General features: G+C 38.4%; 1 protein-coding gene across 1 annotated transcript in view; it reads left to right on the forward strand.

Annotated features, from left to right (window-relative positions):
• The first annotated feature begins 469 nt into the window (after positions 1-469).
• SCOT (Succinyl-CoA:3-ketoacid CoA transferase) overlaps positions 470-21,454 on the forward strand; it is a 140,929-nt gene continuing 119,944 nt past the window's right edge. The window contains exons 1-2 of the mRNA XM_067137372.2: positions 470-598; positions 825-936. Of these exons, the coding sequence (XP_066993473.1) occupies positions 509-598; positions 825-936 (202 nt within the window). The 5' untranslated portion in view covers positions 470-508. The remainder of the gene's footprint in view (positions 599-824; positions 937-21,454) is intronic.

A 21,454-nucleotide genomic window follows, 5' to 3' on the forward strand; every position in this document is an offset into this window, starting at 1 on the left:
TTTCTTGTTTAGTATACCATCCGACAGTTCGCTTACCTGAGTTACTGACTAACTTTTTTCACGCATGTAATATCCTGATTTAATCTGTACGATCCTGCCTCCCTTATTTGTGATCTGGTCATGTATGTCTATAGTAGTAAATCGCCGTGATAGATCACACTGGCGTGAAGATGTAGAACCCTGTGTCCCCGTGCTAAATCCCTGCAACCTAACACATGTCAACTTGTTCTGTTGTACATATCTGTAGTATTAGACGCCTCGACTATTCCTCATGTCTCTTTCCTACACAACCTCTCCCAATACACTAGTGTGTACTTCCGTTTCCCACTACCCTCAAATCTATCCCTTTTTGTAACAGACACTTTGATTGGTGAAGTTGAAAACAACCCAGTGACTGGACGTAGTGCGCTGCGCAGAGTCCAAGAACAAACAAAGAAGAAGAAGAAGAAGAAGAAGTATTACTAGTTGGCGACACTGCCTATACCGAAGAAGCGTGACACTGTGAAACATGGCTCCAGCGTTGAATCCTCTATGTGGTGTTCTTGTAACTTCCCTTCGTTCTTATTCCAAAAATCGACATCTGAATGTTATAACCAAGGTAGAGTGAAGCTCAGTACCCACAGTAAAAATATTTCGAGTATTTTGGTGATGTCATTGCTTGCATTACGCTTTTTCATGTTTCTGTTAAAATGGTCATCATAGACGTAAATGTTGATTGCAAAATAGTAATATTGCTTAACAAAAGCGATAAGAGTTCATCTAATTCTTGACCAGTTTAAGGTTATGTTACCATGTGAGATTTTTTTCGTGCTGTTGTGTTTCAGGCCCTGGCCTGTTCATTTTCTATAAGTACTACTAGGAAAAGCAAAAAAATATTTGAAAATGCCGAGGCTGCTGTAAAAGATATTCCAGATGGATCAAAACTACTAGTTGGAGGTATGAACATTTCTCTTAATTATAAAATTTAAGTTATTGGCTGTCTGCCCAAAATGATTGACCTTGGCAGTTCCAGCTGGTTTTGCATAACAACAGTGAATTGTAAAAGTCTATGTTTGTCCTTGACATTTAAGTTGTTTACTTTAGAGGAATGCCTTGTTTTGTTGGTTACTTTTGAACATAGTAATGCAGCCTACTCTCTGGCATTGAGATTAATATCGAAATGCTATCAAACATTTTATGTCTAAGAATTTTTGCAATCAAAAACAAATACTCATTAATAAAATTTAATGTAAGATGAGTTTTTAGGATACAAATTCAGGCTGATTTTCTTGAATCTTCACATAGGCTATATTGTAGATAAAATTACCAGTACTGAGTTAAACCATGTATGTTTGTATTGATCATTGGTATAATAGTGATTGCAAGATATTAGTAATGGCAGCCGTTATAGTACGCGAACGTTTTCTTGAGCCCTAGTTCCCATTCATTACTATGGAGCTCAGGGCTCAAGAAAAGGTTCGCGTACTATACTTTAAGGGCAAGAGTGAGTGGCTCAGAAGAATACCGCTGGCCTCTGGCTCCAAGTTGATGGGTCCTATACTGGCTTATTCTAGTGTTATTTAAAGCAGATATGTCAGCCTCATGTCAGTAGCATGTATAAAAATAAAAAATCTTCTATGGGAAAATTTCTGGCACCTTAGTATTACTAAAAAATTGTGAAAGTGGTTACTGGGAAGTAGAATGAATAATAGTACTATTATTAGGCTATTATGTTACCGCCAGGGATAAAACTTGGGATTATATATGCACCTTGATGGTAATCAAAGGAGAAACAGGAAGAGTTTGAACACCTTAAAGATGAAGGAATGTACATCCAACCCTTATTCCGCTTCTCTACGGGGTCAATTGTGAAGTGTGATTGATTTTTGTAGTGAGATTTTACAGCTGAATGACTTTCATGACATTAACCTCATCAGAGGAGTTAATGAGATGAAATGAATGACTTAATAGGGAGAGGGTGTAGCCTGGTGCCGGCACATAGTCCACTCCTGTCGAATAGCACCAAAGGGTCTCCATAAGGCTTAACACCTCCATCCGACAAACAAATCACCCTCAACTGCGTCATATGCCCTCACTCCATATGAACACTGCAGAGTGGTTTGGAATTGAATCCCGGCTTTTGGCACATAATGTAGTGATTCTAAATTGTATACCACCACCTCTCCTACCCTGTCAGCCTACATTCTGATGGTTTCATTTTTTCGACCAACGGGACTCGAACCGGCTAACTACAGTGTCAGACCACATAGACTTAATGACTTAAGAACCATGGCCAGTAGGCAGGCACCTTAAAGAATGAAGTTATTGACTGAAATTGAGGAAAGACATGAAAATGAAAGACTACCTTGTCCTCTCAAACTAAATACCATAAGAGTGAAGAAAGGTAAAAGAATTGGTCAAAGTACGGTAGGTCACTTTTCAGAGAGGAGCCTGGCTCAACTTAGCAATGCCAGACTCTTCTGTAATTTAGTAGGTACTGTACATCTTGATAGTGGTTAACTCGTTTTACCTCCTGTGGGTGGGGGCGCTAGAATGACACCATCCCCTGCCTGTCATAAGAGGCGAGGGGCTTGTAACTTGGGAGTGTGGGTTGGCGAACATGGGGCCCTTAGCTGAGTCCTGGCATTGCTTCCACTTATTATCGGCACACTTTATCTGGATGAATTTACACCCTAGTGCTGAATCGGTCGACCTCGACAATCTTTGAGATTCGTACTGGCGACCTTTGAAACACAAACTGTGAATCGCTTAAGCATCATTGTGCGACATTTGGCGTGCACCCTACATACTATTACTGTTGTTGTTTACACAGCAAAGCCAAACTCCTATCTGACCTCTCTTGGTCAATTTTTGTTCTTTTCCGACCTCGACAGTTTGAGCATACGAGGCCTAGGGAGTCTTTCATTTTCATGCCCTTTGTGACCCTTGTCTTTCTTTGGCCGATATCTTAATTTTTTGAAGTGTTGGATCCCTTCCATTTCTTCTCTGATTAGTGTTATATAGAGGATGGTTGCCTAGTTGTATTTCCTCTTAAAACAATCACCACCATTGTTGTTAAATCTTGGGAGAGATGCAGAATAGAAATATTACCTAAGTAAAATCTTTACTAATGAGGGTACAAAAGAGAGGTTTTCCAGAAAATCCAGATGTGCCTGAATTATTGTGTGTATCACCATACCAAGACAGCAAGATTTTCTTCATTTCATTATACATGGCTGCGATAATGGCAATACGTTCTACCAAATTCCTCAGCTCTCCCTCACTCTTTAAATACCCTTGTGGAAAGATGTGCTTGTTAATTTTAGACTGATGTATCCTTAACGATTGAAGCCTCAGACTGTTCCCAAAAGCATGACCGTTGTTCAACATCGCCATTAAATGGCTGTAATTTTATAGATGGAAGCCAAACTGATGAGGCTGGAGCAACTGCCATAGTTCTAATGACAGACTTAAGTTTCCGTTTGATGTTTTCTGGACAGCATGCTTTTTCAGTCTCAATGTACTCTTCACAAACGAGGTCATGGATTTCCTCGTCAAGTTGCGTCATTTGGGCCAAGGAGTACTGAAATCTGTCTTTGTAAATTCATAGTGAGAGAATGTGGTCGAGTCATTGAACCTGTTAACTTCAGCTGCAAACCGTGTGATATTAGTTCTTTCCCGTTTCCTTGTACATTTTAAATTATGTAGGCGTGTTTTGGAATTGCTTTCAGCGACATGAACATTCCTAGTGCTCATTTCCCTGAATTGGTTTAGACAGTGTACTCTCAAATTACCGTCGAATTGACAGAGCTATTATTGTGAAGCTCCCCTTTACAGTGTAGATACGTGCATCTAAAGGCAGTGCATCTGAAAGTAACTGTATTGGTCGATGCTTGGAGAAAGGATTAGGAACATGGTGGCTAGCAGACATAATATATTAGAATAAGGACAACTGAATAAAAACACAACAGCTCCACTGAATTTCACAGCTATAATCCTTGAACTCAAACAGTTATACACGTGATGTAATGCAAGCAATGAGTGTGTTTTGATATGGCAAGACAATTTTTACTTATCTGTACATGAGATGTAGGTGTTGTCAGTGTACACAGAACCGTATTTACATATTGAAACATGTTGAAACTCTGCTTTGAAGATTGTTCTGTTGACTACTCTTCCTGGGTTTTGGCACCACTATGTTGTGTAGACGTGAAAGGGAGAGCACAACAATAACACAGTGTTCTTCTTACGTGATTACTTGATTATTTCATTTCAAAGTATATATAAACAAGAACGCTTATGAATATACTGTTTCAAGGAGTGTGTATATCAACAGTTTTTCACCAAGTGTTTGTATCACAGATTCCACCATACATACTGTACTCCAAGAATGTGTCTATATCATCATTGGCCCAATCCCCGCTGTACGCATTGCTTTCTGTGTAACAATTTGTCGCCAAATTCTGATGGCAGAATGCAACATGCAACAAATTAATATTGTACAGTCATCATTGGTAGCATGGTAAAGTGTGCAAGTGATTTTATACTTCATTAAATAAAAATGTATGTACATTTGTGAATATTTCAGTTTGCTGGTAACTAACGTTCTCCTTTTCATTCATCATCATTTTCATTTCCCCTTGTCTACCTTCTGCCAGGTTGGGGTGTTGATGGTATAGCATTACTGACTTTTAGGCTATTGTTATGATGGGGTTGCCTCTCGCAAAGGCATTTTAGAGCTACTGCCAGCAGTTATTCAGGCCGGCCCTTACATGGGGAACATACACCCTTGCAGCCGCCCCTAACATGGGAAACAAACCCTGCGTATCAAAAGTGTACTCATACTATTCCCTGAGTACTGGGCTGCCTCTTCCACAATCTCCACCAGTCTGAAATCCATCTTCTCCACTTGTAACTCTGAGCTGGGACCCTTACCAGATGATACACACCAGGTCAGTGTGCTCTGGGACTCCGTGGCCAGGGCTGCCTCTGAAGAGGGTTCCTACCCGCTACCGATTCTCCTTTTCATTCTCCATAAATAGTGGATGTTGAAGGTGTACAACAACATAGGGACATAGCAAACAAGAAATTGTCACGTTGGTTGTCAAGTGAATGTAATATGATATTTTAAAAATTCCGAATGAATGCTACAAACTTACGATCAAATTGTACTCCCAGCAGTGTGCCAGTGTACTGTGTTTTTGAGTCTGATATAGTGTACCTGTCCAAGGCTTCAGTACATAAACAGGTTACCGTGGTTCCTAAATATGACGTTAGAATGGAGCACCATCGGTGAGCCTCGAATTCAGCCCGGTCGTCGAAGCCTCACCCTCCTCTACTAGAATGATTCGCTAGCTAAGTCGGTATCGCATTTCGGGTCAGTAGACCGTTCGATGGGCCGGTAATTTCTTCAATAATACTCTCTATAGTAGGGGACTATTAATTATGAGAGGAACACTATTTCATTACTAATGAGAAGAGAAACTATATCTTGTATAACAATTTTTATTATACTAGTGAAACACACCTTATTTACATGGGTATGCCATACAACATTGTACATGTGATATTGAAGGTTTTCTTGACGTTAATGTTCGGTAGTCTTTCTCTACACTTCATCATACGTTCAATTATTCAAACTTAAGAGGCGTTCCCTCTTGAACTATTTACACTATCTCAGACTTAGAGAGGCATTTTCTCTGTAATTACTTCACTTTACACATACACTGATCACCTTACACACAAATCTATTCAGTATGGACATACCCTGCTGTAATCCTGTTTATTTGCCGAGAATTAATATACTCAAACTATATCAGGTTGTGATATAGGCCTACGAACACTTATGAACTGAAATATACGAAGGTAACCTAAGTGTATACTCCCAAGCATTTGAAAGTCGTACCACAACATTTCCCGAACTTAATCATTACTTAATAGGCCATGTAATAAACACGCTCATTTCATTAGGATTTTTATCAATAGACATAACAGGACACTATTTATACAACGTTGCTACCTAGGGACAAATCATAGAGCGACTCCAATACCAAACATCATACACAGAGTATCATAGCACTTCCTGTGAGAAATGGACAAGAACATATACATTTCACACACACACTCGAATCACAGATGGCACAAGCCACCCGCTGTTAGTAACAGTGAACATAAACTTTCACTGTCTCCTGGAACGAACTCAGGATCTTCTGAGACGGGGTATATCTAACCTGGAATTCCCTGCACGCTGTAAATAATTAAGAAAAATTGGAGGGATCCTTCTTTTAATGCATATTGGAATCTGTGCGACGTTGGCAATATTTAAATTGATGCACGTAATCATTGTGTCGAGAGGAAAGAAACCTGCTACTTGTATTTGTTCCCTTTCACTGAAGAAAACACTTTTACTCCCTCGTTTAAAGGGGCTCGTTAAACTCCAGCTGTTAGCTGCCCGTGACACACTTCCAAAGAGCGGTCCACTAAGCCTTCTTGAACAATGGTTTCACGGCAAATAATCTATCTCACTTCTTTCAATACCGGCCATAATGGCATCACAACAAATCTCAGCTCTATATCCGGCCGTAATCAACATATTCACATCGCGATATCCATCTCGCGTATCTTAATGACAGATTCCAAGGGAACTTCACATTTTCATTTCACACTATATATTATGGCTACAGTGTGCTCAACCATCTCGTTTCTCCTTTCGGTACATCGACTACGGTGCGTATTTAATGATGAACTCCTACCACACGGGTCCAAATTACCTCACGCACTCGCAAGCTAAATAATTCGACGTAATATACCCCACTGTCTCGATCTGTTCTTCAGGTGCCTTACTTACTAATTTGGAGGAATCTCTACCAGGTGAAGTGCACAACAACAAAAAATGAATTAAAAATCTTGATGACTCATATATGCTATGGAAAGATAACTGGAGTCCTTTTTACAGAATATTTAAGCCCTCTTTACTTGACAGCACTTCACACTTAATTAATCTAAGGTCCTTATTACGTCATGCATTACCAAATCTTTATATAAAAAATGGAAGTAAAATATGGTCGTTCCAAACCATGAAAAAAGTATTCTATAGAAGACCCAAATAAAAATGAAATTATTATTATTATCCCTCTGAAATTGCATAGTAGCGATCTACGTTACGTCAACATGCAAATTTACATAATTACAATGGGTAACGACCTTCAAAGCTACAAATACTTGGAAATGTACTCAGCCTTCAGCATGCAACGTTCACAGCATTACAGGAGGGCACATCCTTGAGTTTACTCGAAACCCATAATGTAGTCAGCAATATGAAGTTCTCTGGTGACCAACTGGCAAATCACGAACATGATGGCGACGTTCCAGACGTTCTCTGTTACCAGGCAAAATTTCGGCAGACAGCTAGATGTCTCGTTCTCTCTGGTACACAGGCAAATTCTGGCATGCAGCTGGATATCCCGTCACTCCGACGCTCTTGTAGACTCCTTATGTAAATGAGGGGAAAATTATTTCATGTGAATGCGTTAGTTTGGTACACATTACAATTTAAATACATGGTTGGATCTGCTCAATAGCACGAGCATTCCAACCCAATGCCGGTAATGTCCTTGAAGCCCGACACTGTTCCCTTCTCATCTATCTATCCTTTTTATGGACAGCTACTCTAGGCCCTGAAATTCCACTGGGTCACTTAGAACAAGTCACTGGTTAGGCCACTAATGCGTTAGCATTCTCGTATTTCACGACGAGAGTTCAGGCATACTCTATTGCACTTAGTCGTAAGTTGAGCTCCTTACTACATTAGAAATTGATTTAACGTGACACTGCCCTTAATTATGCCGACAATGAGTCGTTCACTCACTTTCTTGGTAATTCACATTTATATCAAGCACACTCGCTCCACACACTTCGCTAAATACGTGCTTATTTATATTAATTTAGCCGCATTAGTTTAGGCATTTATGAGGCTCGACACACGGACAGCGGTCATTACGGTTCCATACTGTTCCGACTAGATTAATTAGCGGCACACTGTACTCGCAGACAGCTTACTTAGATTGTGGTTATTTCCACATATATTCACAGACTTTAATAAATCACTGCATTACACGGTTCACATAAAAAAAATTCCTTCATAAAGGACTCGCTCACAGTTGCGACGAGCTAGCACCGAACTGACGTTGAACTGAAAATGCACTGGTGGTGTCTGCCTCTCAGCTCCTAACTATATAGGCGAGATGCTCGGATGCCTAGAGTGGGGGGAAAATGCAACCCCTTCTCAGAGTTCGCTCCGGTAATATGCAACATAGAGTGACGAACAGGGTCTCAAAATGTAGCTCCTGTATTCCCATTTTCACTGAGTGAATGTTTTTGAAATAACTTCGTAGATTCTCAAGCAATCTTAAAAGCGTCCTTTTGTCTCTGTCGGTGAATGATGACGAGCACTAGGGGATTCCTTGTGTTCGCTGACACGGTTAGGGTCCAACATCTGGTAGTCATTAAGATGCGCCCTTGTTTACGGCGTAGTTACCGCTCTGTCAGTTAAGTCGAGCACTTCTCGGTCTCATAATTATGCATAAAATTCCCTGATTCAAATGAGTGTTTGCACTTGATTATCCATTGAGTATCTTGCGATTTATAAAAATTAACAGGGGAAAAAACAGTTGAATTCGATGAGTTGGCAGTGGTGAAAGAATGAGGGAAATAGGGTATAATGTTTGTTCTCCTGTTAGATATACTCTCTGGACTCGGCTAGTGACCTAGATTCTCTGTCACGTGATAACACGTCTCTTTTCATCTCGCTCGCGGTTGGAGTGAGAAAACTTCGAGTACAAGCGCTCTAGCACCGCCTTGCTGCTAATTACCAGCAACTAGAGCTGGGTCGCGCGACTCTGGATACTGCAAATCGAGTCCCGGAGCGGGTGGAAAAATTCCAACTTCGGCAGGTTTTATCATAGAATGACGCGGAAAATGGCATATTTCATCTCCTGGATACTTTGACATACCATAGGCGACGTTGTGAACGGTCACAATAGCTTTTCGTTAATGTGTGTTTTCTTACTGTATAACATTTTTATTTCATTATTGATCCATATTTTATTTTTTTAAAGTTGAATTTTATTTTTCTGGTTCGTAGATCTGTGGTTTTTTTTTCTTAGAAAAAATTTCAGAAAACCGGAGTTAGATTATTATTTATGCATTGTTTGAGGAAGTTAATATCTTTTCCAATTTTGGCGATCTTAGTTTTTAGGCCTAAATATAAATAAGCCTTTCTTCTTCCCTGGTTGGCTTCCAAATCATAAATTATGAATTTCATTCAGGTCCTTACTGACATTTGATCACTATCAGAGGGTAGAGCAGGATGCACCTATTCAATACCATTAGCTTGTATAGTGTTGTATATAACTGGGACTACTTTTGACCCCACATACAAATACATTGGGTCATCTTCAGCCACGATCCAAGTGGGAAACATATGCTCACATACAACCAGTAATAAAGAAAACAAACTGGTATATCTCAATTCTAAAACCAAATTTAAAACATTGATGAAGTCCGACAACACATCCAGAATTGAAACCATATGACACATCAAAACTGCTGCTGTGGTAATCCATTGTTTAGTATATAAGACCTACTTATATTACCATTCAGATGCACTTCAACCATCTGTTAGATAGCATGTTATTCAGTAGTGTGGTGAGGGACTTGCAAGGAATTATTTTCAGGAATTTCAGGATCATTGCCTTACGCCAAACAGTGTCATATGCTGATGTTAGGTCTACAAACACAGCAACGGTCTTCTTCCGTTTTTGAGATCTTTTCTCAATGTGGGTGGTAAGAGCCATTACCTGGTCGGAGCAACTGCGGTTTGGTCTAAAGCCAGCTTGTTCTATTGGTATGTGCTGTAATATCTCGAGTGAGATCCTGTTTTAAAGGATTCTCTCCAGCAGTTTGTAGCATACTCAGGAGGGTGATTGGTCTGTAATCTTCTGGACTGTGTCCTCTTTTCCCTGGCTTAAGTATTGCTACTATTTTGGTTCTTGTGAGTGTAGACAGGAGTCTTCCATCCTGTAATATGTTACTGTAAAATATGGCAAGCTATTTAATTGTATGTGGGCCTAAATGCATTAGGAATTTTGGATATATTCCATCTAGTCCATTGTCATGTCCAGGGACACGAACCTGCATCAAGTAGCATTACATAATATTAGTATGTAGTGATTACTTTGAAAACTCAATTCATTGGCCGTGCTGTCTAAGCAGCCATGTGTTGGGGAGATAATGAAGTTATAAACAGGGTCTTGTGAGTTCAGGAGGTCTTACGAGGAAGTTGATATGGGCAATCTAAATGGTTACGTCCTATCATCTGGAGATAGCAAGAAAAGGGGTAGTTTGAAGGATCCCATACTTAAAATTAATGGGCCACCCAATTAAGTGATATGAGACGGAGAATCATGTTTATGATGACAAGTATTTTAAGGGGGGAGTTAGGTTATGAAGATAAGGGTTAAGAGGCGAGAAGTCAAGTTCATGGTAGTGAGAATTGCCACGTACAGAGAGTGGGAGTTGCGATACATGGGGGAGGTTGTAGAACCAATAGGAAGCCAGAAAGGCTTTAGCTAAAGAGTAGGGGAGACTCTCATATCAATTGCTAGTTCCTTTAAATACGAATGTAATTGAGGGAACAAGTGTCTTATTGCTTAGTCTTCGCTTTGGAAGCCTTGCCTTCTGCTCACGTCAAGGAATCGCGATCGAATCTCCAAGAGGTCTCAGAATATTTCTTAGTAGATCAAGTTGATCGGTGATGCTAACACTTGGTATTCATCATTCATACTTTGAGTCTCGACTTATGCCCTAGTTCTTCTGGGTTTTATTGTAGTTGGCAACTGAAAGCTTGAGGAATCTCTGTGAGACTCCACGATACTCTGTTTTTACATCGCTTTAGTATTTCAGTGGTACTCTAATGTTTTTGAATCCACTTGCATTTACTTGGAGTAGCCGTTCTGAGGAAGGCTACTTCCAGTACGTCACACTAAGTGACTGACCACTTGTACGTATATATTATTTGTACATCATCTGTTAATATTCGCATATATATAGGAAATGAGTTTCAACTCTTAACAGCCAAGTTACCTAATGCCTATAAATTACCATCTTATATACTTTTCGTTTTAGTACTGTTTTTAGCCATCAGGTGATTCTACTCACCGCTCGGCGTCTCACCTGTTGGCGGGGATACGATAGGAAAAGAAAAACAGGTGTCAGTTGTGCTGGATTGGTCCTGAGTTCAACGTCCATCCAGGGTTGTTTTAGCTCTTGACCAGGCATTGGTGGTTTCCTAAGATGCTGTCTATCCTAGTAGACAGGGACGGTTGGAAGAAGAAAGAAGTTTAGAGGCTGTCTATCCTAGTAGATTGAGGGGCGGTCCGAAGGAGAAGGAAGAAGAAATCTAGCGGCTGTCTTATCTTAGTAGACTGAGGGGTAGTCGGCAGGAGAAAGAAGAAGTCCGTAAGCAGACAGAGAGCAGACCCAAGAAGGCACAAGGACTGGCCCACGGAGCAGCAGAAGTACTTGTAACCGTTACTTCAGGGGCTACACAAAACACAGTAAAGGGAGGAAAGTACGTGCAATTACACCGTACCTAACACACTACACACACAATAAAACATCTGATGAACTACGTGGAACTCTGCTGATAACAACACTGGTAAAAATCAGTAGGGGCAACTTGATCATAATAAACCAGGAACGTGGGAAGGTGACTGGGAAACCTTACGAAGGGCCATGGAGGGGCGAAGGTTGCGGATTCCGAAAAGCCAACAGTGATCTCTGGTTTTCAAAATATTATTTACCAAATCGTTAGTACAAATTAACTTCCGGAACAAATTCAGCTGTACACCAAATCTAGATACACACTACATATTATGTATGTTCTTTGTCAAACTACAGTATAGGTGTTCTTAGACAAGAGCTTTGCCTCAAGTTCAAAGAGTTAACCAAGTGCATCTCAGTACAAATCAAATTTGACAAATACAATATTGAAGGTAAGAGGAAGCACAAAATATTTTAGAGTGAAATAAAAATTTGCTTTTCACATCTGAACAAAAAGTGGCGATTAGGGCAAACTCCTGTGATACACCAAACGAAAACTAAATGGAACTGAAAACCGGACAGAAAGAAACAGCGCTTACCCCAAGGCAGGCCATATTAGTACCGAGGAGACGTTCACAACGTCAAGAACTTCGGGCGGCTCGGCAGGTTAAGACCAATAATAATATAAGAATTTATTGGACTCCAACCTATTCAATACATTCAATACAATACATTACGCCCCACATGGAGGGCGAAACATGTCTCCATTTTAACGATGTTTAACTAAAAATGTTAACATCCTGTAATGTATTGAATAGGTTGGAGTCCAATAAATTCTCTTATATTATTATTGAGATTCTTTCAATACGGAAAATAAAATGATTACATTACTTGTAATAAGGTTAAGACCAAGACGGCACAGAGACATAAGACCTCAGACTTCAGACCCCCTTCAAAAAGGTGCCTAGCTCCTTATAAAGGGAACCCTGGCCTTGGAGCAACCAATCAGCTTGCCCGGATTGACCAATCACAACACTTACTTCAGTCGCGATGTTTAAATACTTTCTCGAATACATTATTAATAATCTTGACCATGATGGTCGGGATTGGATCCGTATTGATTTAGTAACAGTAAATATGTTGGAAGATAGTCCGCCTAGTCAATACTATTCATTTATTTACCTTTCACCTTAACATCTAGTACATGTTTCGAGAATATTATGCATTCTCTTCCTCAGCTAGTGGATTAAAATTCAGTATACAATAAGACCTGACTAAAATACGGGGGCCCCCATTAAAAATTCAAAACAATGAGTATGACAATGTGACACCTAAAAACTTTCGATAGTACAAACATAGAATTAAAATCCCATCTTGTCAAGTACAAATTAAAAACACAATATAGTAATGTCTAATTAAATACAACGTCTTGTGATGATATGAATTCACAGTTTCCTTGAAGTTGCGTTGCGTAGTTCAAAAATGTTGAGTTAGGAATGAATGAAGTTGCAATAAAACTTGAAGTCCTGCTGATATCCACCGTTAATGGGTGTTAAAATGATGTCTATTTAAATTAAAATATTGGACACAGCGTCGTATAATGATGTGAATTTACGGTGTCCTAGGAATTATAATACTATTTTGCGTAGTTCAATTGGATTTGTACAAGAATAAATGAAGTTGCGTTAAAACTTGGAGTCCTGCCATTATCTTCGGTTGATAGATGTATTATGCAGCCAGGTTGAAAATAGATTAAAATGGTCTATAAAAAGGAAATGAAATAAAAATTAACAAAAGGCTCCGACATGAACAATTGAGAATACAACGGGGTAAAAATATTAAACCTTACCAGTGTGATGATGTAAATATTACGTGTGGCATGCATGTGTTAGATAGATGTTGAGGCACCTGATGTTGTATGGCAACTGGTTACGGAATTACATTGGGTTGAGTGATGGATGGAAGGAGGGGTGGAAGGAACCGCCCCTGATACTACAGTCATACTTCCCCCCTTACACGCTTGACATCATTTGGCCTCTTACTAGGGTATTGGGTTACCAATTTAAAAAACTGATTGTCTTCTGCAATGTGTTCATTTAGGCTGTTCTCATTATCAAATTTTTGCAATTTGTATATTTCTAATTTCTCTAGGGCATTCATTTGTTTGCCTTTGCTTAATGAATGTAATAAAGTCATATCACATTCAATATTTGTGAAATGATGGTTGCTTTCATGCATGTGTTCACACATTGCAGAGTATCTAGAATGTTTTCGTGCATTGACATGCTCTTTATACCGTACCACCACACTTCTACCTGACTGTCCGACATATTTTTTTCCGCAATCTTGGCACGACAGTTTGTATACTCCTGATTTACTGAACCTACTGTTGGTGTTTATGCTATTCGAATTGAACAATAAATTATTATTATTATTATCTGTCCTAAAGGATACATGGATATTGTGTTTTCTAAATAGTTTAACCAAACTGTATGATTGTTTATTAATGTAAGTGAATGTAGCGAATTTCTTTTTTTCTTCTTTATTTACAAGTAGAGTGTTAGGTCTATTTACGACCTTACTCTTTATCCTATTGACATAGCTTTTGGGGTAACCGTTTCTTTTGGCAATATCTTGTGTAATGTTTATCTCTTTATTAAAATCATTTCTGTTTAATGGTATTCTTACTGCTCTATTGATGAAGCTGTAAAATGCCGCTTTCTTATGTTCCCCTGGGTGGTTCGAGTCTTTCCTAATAACAACATCTGTGTGTGTAGGTTTTCTAAATACTTGGTAAATCAGGTTTTTATTGTCTCTAGTTAATGTTACGTCTAAGTAGTTTAGACTTTTATTATCTTCCGATTCGATTGTAAACATTATATGTTTATCAAGGTTGTTTAATTGGTCTAACAGTTGGTTTGGCTTGAGTTCTTGTTCGTTAATGATAGCGAACGCCTGATCAACAAACCTTAACCATAAGTCTAATCCTTTTATTCTACCGACTATTTTATTAGATTCCATATGGTCCATAAATATATCAGCAAGGATACCAGACGCTGGTGATCCCATGGCCAACCCATTAACTTGTTTGTACACGTTGTTGTTGAAAGTAAAAAAGTTGTTTTCTAATATAAACTTTAATAAGTTGATGAATTCATCAATTTCTACTTTACTCAACGAACTATGTGTGTTTAAGTTGTTCTTAACAATGTTGATAGTTCCGTGATCGGAATATTCAAATACATATCTTTCACATCAAAGCTATGGATAGTATTATATTGCGATAAAATTAAATTTTTTGTCCTATCACAAAAATCTATGGTATTGCGGAGACTTGTATCTACATTAAATCAGTAATGTTTCTTTAAAAACTTGTGTACAAATTTGGCCGTTTTATATGTAGGACTGTTTCTGAAGTTTACAATCGGTCTAATAGGTATGCCTTCTTTGTGTACCTTAGGCATAGCCCTCAATTTCGGTAATCCTGGGTTCATATTTACCAAGCGTTTTGTTTCATTCGAATTCATCAGAAAATTACTGTTAGCTAAAATTTGTTTGAAAGTCTTTTGCATGTTGTTAGTGGGGTCCTTCTTTATCTGACGAAAGTTGTCTCCCTTCAGGAAATCATTCGTTTTACTGATGTAATCATCTTTATTCATTAAAACTATAGTGTTACCCTTGTCAGCTTTCGTGACAATTATGTTATTATCTTTAATCTTCTTATTAATCTTTCGGAGATTGTTATTTGTGTGGGTATCTGCGATGGTTTTATGTTGCATTCTTTTACAAATTTTATTTTTAGCCTCGAACCTCATGTTCTCTTGTTCGTCTATAGGTACCTCTGCAATTGCTACTTCAGATTCTGCTATCAGTTTCACTAGTTCTCTATTTTGGACAGTCTTACTCGTGTGTGGCCAGTTGTGTTTGGGACCCTTACTTAAGATTTCGACTTCATCATCGTTGAAATCAATGTTGGTCAGGTTTTTGAGTGGCGGATAAAATGTGTGTGTTGTCGTGTATGTGTTGTTGTTTCGCATTTCATCTTTGGTGATGCATTTGTCTTCAATGAGCCGCTGGTATTTTCTATCTAAAATATCTTGTTTTTTCTTTAATATTGTAAATAATGAGAGGTCAATGTTAAATTGCGCCTCCTCCCATTCCAGAGTCGAAATTTGACTAGTGATGAGTAGGTATAATTCATAAAGCGTGTAGTTCAGCTTCGTTTTTTTAAGGTGTAAGAACCTGATTTCATCTTTAATCCACAAGTGATTTACTTTCTTCTGTGTTCTCATTTCATGACGCAGCAATCTACCTCTCTTTTGTACGGAATTCAAATGTTTAGGTGTAACGTCACTTTTAATACATTTCTTAAGAAAGTTCAGGTCTTTTGAAATACTAACAATTTTAACCTTGGTGTTCTTAAATTTGTTTATAATTTTTCTAGCCTGGCTGGCATAATCATTATTAATAATCTTGACCATGATGGTCGGGATTGGATCCGTATTGACTTAGTAATAGTAAATATGTTGGAAGATAGTCCGTCTAGTCAATACTATTCATTTATTTACCTTTCACCTTAACATCTAGTACATGTTTCGAGAATATTATGCATTCTCTTCCTCAGCTAGTGGATTAAAATTCAGTATACAGTAAGACCTGACTAAAATACGGGGGCCCCCATTAAAAATTCAAAACAATGAGTATGACAATGTGACACTTAAAAATTTTGGATAGAATTAAAATCCCATCTTGTCAAGTACAAATTAAAAACACAATATAGTAATGTCTAATTAAATACAACATCTTGTGATGATATGAATTACACCTACTCATCACTAGTCAAATTTCAACTCTGGAATGGGAGGAGGCGCAATTTAACATTGACCTCTCATTATTTACAATATTAAAGAAAAAACAAGATATTTTAGATAGAAAATACCAGAGGCTCATTGAAGACAAATGCATCACCAAAGATGAAATGCAAAACAACAACACATACACAACACACACATTTTATCCGCCACTCAAAAACCTGACCAACATTGATTTCAACGATGACGAAGTCGATATCTTAAGTAAGGGTCCCAAACACAACTGGCCACACACGAATAAGACTGTCCAAAATAGAGAACTAGTGAAACTGATAGCGGAATCTGAAGTAGCAATTACAGAGGTACCTATAGACGAACAAGAGAACATGAGGTTCGAGGCTGAAAATAAAATTTGTAAAATAATGGAACATAAAACCATCGCAGATACCCACACAAATAACAATCTCCGAAAGATTAATAAGAAGATTAAAGATAATAACATAATTGTCACGAAAGCTGAGAAGGGTAACACTATAGTTTTAATGAATAAAGATAATTACATCAGTAAAACGAATGATTTCCTGAAGGGAGACAACTTTCGTCAGATAAAGAAGGATCCCACTAACAACATGCAAAAGACTTTCAAACAAATTTTAGCTAACACTAATTTTTTGATGAATTCGAATGAAACAAAACGCTTGGTAAACATGAACCCAGGATTACCGAAATTGAGGGCTATGCCTAAGGTACACAAAGAAGGCATACCTATTAGACCGATTGTAAACTTCAGAAACAGTCCTACATATAAAACGGCCAAATTTGTACACACGTTTTTAAAGAAACATTACAGATTTAATGTAGATACAAGTCTCCGCAATACCATAGATTTTTGTGATAGGACAAAAAATTTAATTTTATCGCAATATAATACTATCCATAGCTTTGATGTGAAAGATATGTATTCGAATATTCCGATCACGGAGACTATCAACATTGTTAAGAACAACTTAAACACACATAGTTCGTTGAGTAAAGTAGAAATTGATGAATTCATCAACTTATTAAAGTTTATAGTAGAAAACAACTTTTTTACTTTCAACAACAACGTGCACAAACAAGTTAATGGGTTGGCCATGGGACCACCAGCGTCTGGTATCCTTGCTGATATATTTATGGACCATATGGAATCTAATAAAATAGTCGGTAAAATAAAAGGATTAGACTTATGGTTAAGGTTTGTTGATCACGCGTTCGCTATCATTAACGAACAAGAACTCAAGCCAAACGAACTGTTAGACCAATTAAACAACCTTGATAAACATATAATGTTTACAATCGAATCGGAAGATAATACAAGTCTAAACTACTTAGACGTAACATTAACTAGAGACAATAAAAACCTGATTTACCAAGTATTTAGAAAACCTACACACACAGATGCTGTTATTAGGAAAGACTCGAACCACCCAGGAGAACATAAGAAAGCGGCATTTTACAGCTTCATCAATAGAGCAGTAAGAATACCATTAAACAGAAATGATTTTAATAAAGAGATAAACATTACACAAGATATTGCCAAAAGAAACGGTTACCCCAAAAGCTATGTCAATAGGATAAAGAGTAAGGTCGTGAATAGACCTAACACTCTACTTGTAAATAAAGAAAAAAAGAAATTCGCTACATTCACTTACATTAATAAACAATCATACAGTTTGGTTAAACTATTTAGAAAACACAATATCCATGTATCCTTTAGGACAGATAATAATAATAATAATTTATTGTTCAATTCGAATAGCATAAACACCAACAGTAGGTTCAGTAAATCAGGAGTATACAAACTGTCGTGCCAAGATTGCGGGAAAAAATGTCGGACAGTCAGGTAGAAATGTGGTGGTACGGTATAAAGAGCATGTCAATGCACGAAAACATTCTAGATACTCTGCAATGTGTGAACACATGCATGAAAGCAACCATCATTTCACAAATATTGAACGTGATATGACTTTATTACATTCATTAAGCAAAGGCAAACAAGTGAATGCCCTAGAGAAATTAGAAATATACAAATTGCAAAAATTTGATAATGAGAACAGCCTAAATGAACACATTGCAGAAGACAATCAGTTGTTTAAATTGGTAACCCAATACCCTAGTAAGAGGCCAAATGATGTCAAGCGTGTAAGGGGGGAAGTATGACTGTAGTATCAGGGGCGGTTCCTTCCACCCCTCCTTCCATCCATCACTCAACCCAATGTAATTCCGTAACCAGTCGCCATACAACATCAGGTGCCTCAACATCTATCTAACACATGCATGCCACACGTAATATTTACATCATCACACTGGTAAGGTTTAACATTTTTACCCCGTTGTATTCTCAATTGTTCATGTCGGAGAGTTTTGTTAATTTTTATTTCATTTCCTTTTTATAGACCATTTTAATCTATTTTCAACCTGGCTGCATAATACATCTATCAACCGAAGATAATGGCAGGACTCCAAGTTTTAACGCAACTTCATTTATTCTTGTACAAATCCAATTGAACTACGCAAGATAGTATTATAATTCCTAGGACACCGTAAATTCACATCATTATATGACGCTGTGTCCAATATTTTAATTTAAATAGACATCATTTTAACACCCATTAACGGTGGATATTGGCAGGACTTCAAGTTTTAATGCAACTTCATTCATTCCTAACTCAACATTTTTGAACTACGCAAGGCAACTTCAAGGACACTGTGAATTCATATCATCACAAGATGTTGTATTTAATTAGACATTACTATCTTTTGTTTTTAATTTGTACTTGACAAGATGGGATTTTAATTCTATGTTTGTACTATCGAAAGTTTTTAGGTGTCACATTGTCATACTCATTGTTTTGAATTTTTAATGGGGGCCCCCGTATTTTAGTCAGGTCTTATTGTATACTGAATTTTAATCCACTAGCTGAGGAAGAGAATGCATAATATTCTCGAAACATGTACTAGATGTTAAGGTGAAAGGTAAATAAATGAATAGTATTGACTAGGCGGACTATCTTCCAACATATTTACTGTTCTCGAATACATACGATCGCGAATCTTCTAATTGGGAACATGCATCATTTTCAAAAAAATTTTTTTTGAAAAGTACACCAATGAAATAGTACGTAAACGTATCACATTGTGGTATGTTGCCTTGTTTTCTACCATTAAAAAAATATTTAATAGTGCCTTTCCGCAAGGCGAGTGAAACGGCCTCTGACGTAAGCGGCGCGCTGTGACGTCACGATCCAGTACCGCATGGAGCTCTACCAGCCATTGTGCATCAGCCGTTGCTAAAAGCCGATTGTTTATTATTCATGATCGCGAATAACTTCGAAGTGACAGAAGAAAGGTTCAAAACAGCACAGTCAGACAATCTACCATGTATAGATGTCATCATTCTTGAAAAATGTGACAAGCAAGTTTGTAAGTGGCGTCTTTTATATACGTGCAATGTACTGTAACCCATAGTATTAGGATAACAACGAACCTGGATAGATATCACATCACTTTCAACATTTCCTTCTAGACTGATTCCCCTATTAAAGAATAACATTACATTTTCGGGCTTTCAGCATTAGTAAAGTAAGAAATTGGATTTCAGTACTCACATAAACATATAGGTAGCATTATAGTACTAGTCCGCTTCTGTGGTGTAGTGGTTAAGGTGTGCCACTCCCGGAGGCCCGGTTTCGATTCCCGGCTCTGCCATGAAAGTTGAAAACAAATAGTACGAGGGCTGGAACGGGGTCTACTCAGCCTCGGGAGGTCAACTGAGTAGAAGGGTTTCGAATCCCACCTCAGCCATCCTCGAAGTGGTTTTTCGTATTTTCCTACTTCTCCTCCAGGCACCTAAGGCCACGGTCGTTTCCTTCCCTCTTCCTTGTCTATCCCTTCCGATCCTACCATCCTCCAACAAGGTCCCTGTTGAGCATAACAGGTGAGGCCGCCTGGGCGAGGTAATGGCCCTCCTCACCAGTTTCATCACCATACTCAAAGTCTCACGTTCCAGGACACTGCCCTTGAAGTGGTAGAGGTGAAATCCCTCGCTGAGTCCGAGAGAAAACCAACCCTGAAGGATAAACTGATTAAGAAAGAAAGAAGGAAAGAAAGATCATAGTACTGTAGGTCTATAACCTATCATTTCTGAAAAAATATATATTTATGGTTGGGGCAACTGGCCTACCCACTTCCGGGGCCCATGAAAGAGAATTAAATATCTTTGTGGAGGGAAAAAGTTAAACATTATAAAGATAAATATGACTTCATCTAGTTTTCACAAGTTGGGCCGAGTGGTTCAGACGGTTGAGGTGCTGGCCTTCTGACCCCAACTTGGAAGGTTCGATCCTGGTTCAGTCCGGTGGTAGTTGCTCAAATACGTCAGCCTCGTGTCGGTAGATTTGCTGGCACGTAAAAGAACTCCTGCAGGACTAAATTCCTGCACATCGGCGTCTCCGAAAATCGTAGAAGTAGTTAGCGGGGCGTGAAGCCAATAACATTAATTACATTTGGCTTTTAACAAGCTGAGCATATCAGGAAAGAAAAGTGTCCTGGTGACATTTTAGTCGCTCAATACAGGAATGTCTTTGGGTGCTGTGACTTTTTTGTTTTTGCTGTTTGCTTTACGTCACACCGTCACATATAGGTCTTATGGCGACGATGGGACAGGAAAGGCCTAGGAATGGGAACAAAGCGGCCGTGGCCTTAGGTACAGCCTCAGCATTTGCCTGGTGTGAAAATGGGATACCACGGAAAACCATCTTCAGGGCTGCCAGCAGTGGGGTTCAAAACCTTCTATCTCCCGGATGGGAGCTCACAGCTGGGCGCTCCTAACCGCACGGCCAACTCGCGCGGTATTTTTACCCTTCGGTTTATTGACTTGGCTTGTATAACCTAAAACTTAGGCTAAGTTGGATAATATTTTAAACACCTACATCACTATTTTCACCTGTGTGCAATTATGTTATTTATTTCATTAATATTATGATAATTATTATAATTGAGCATTGTTAACTTATAAGACCCCA

This window comes from Anabrus simplex, chromosome 1 (assembly GCF_040414725.1).
Source record: "Anabrus simplex isolate iqAnaSimp1 chromosome 1, ASM4041472v1, whole genome shotgun sequence".
In the NCBI taxonomy this organism is placed as follows: Eukaryota; Metazoa; Arthropoda; class Insecta; order Orthoptera; family Tettigoniidae; genus Anabrus; species Anabrus simplex.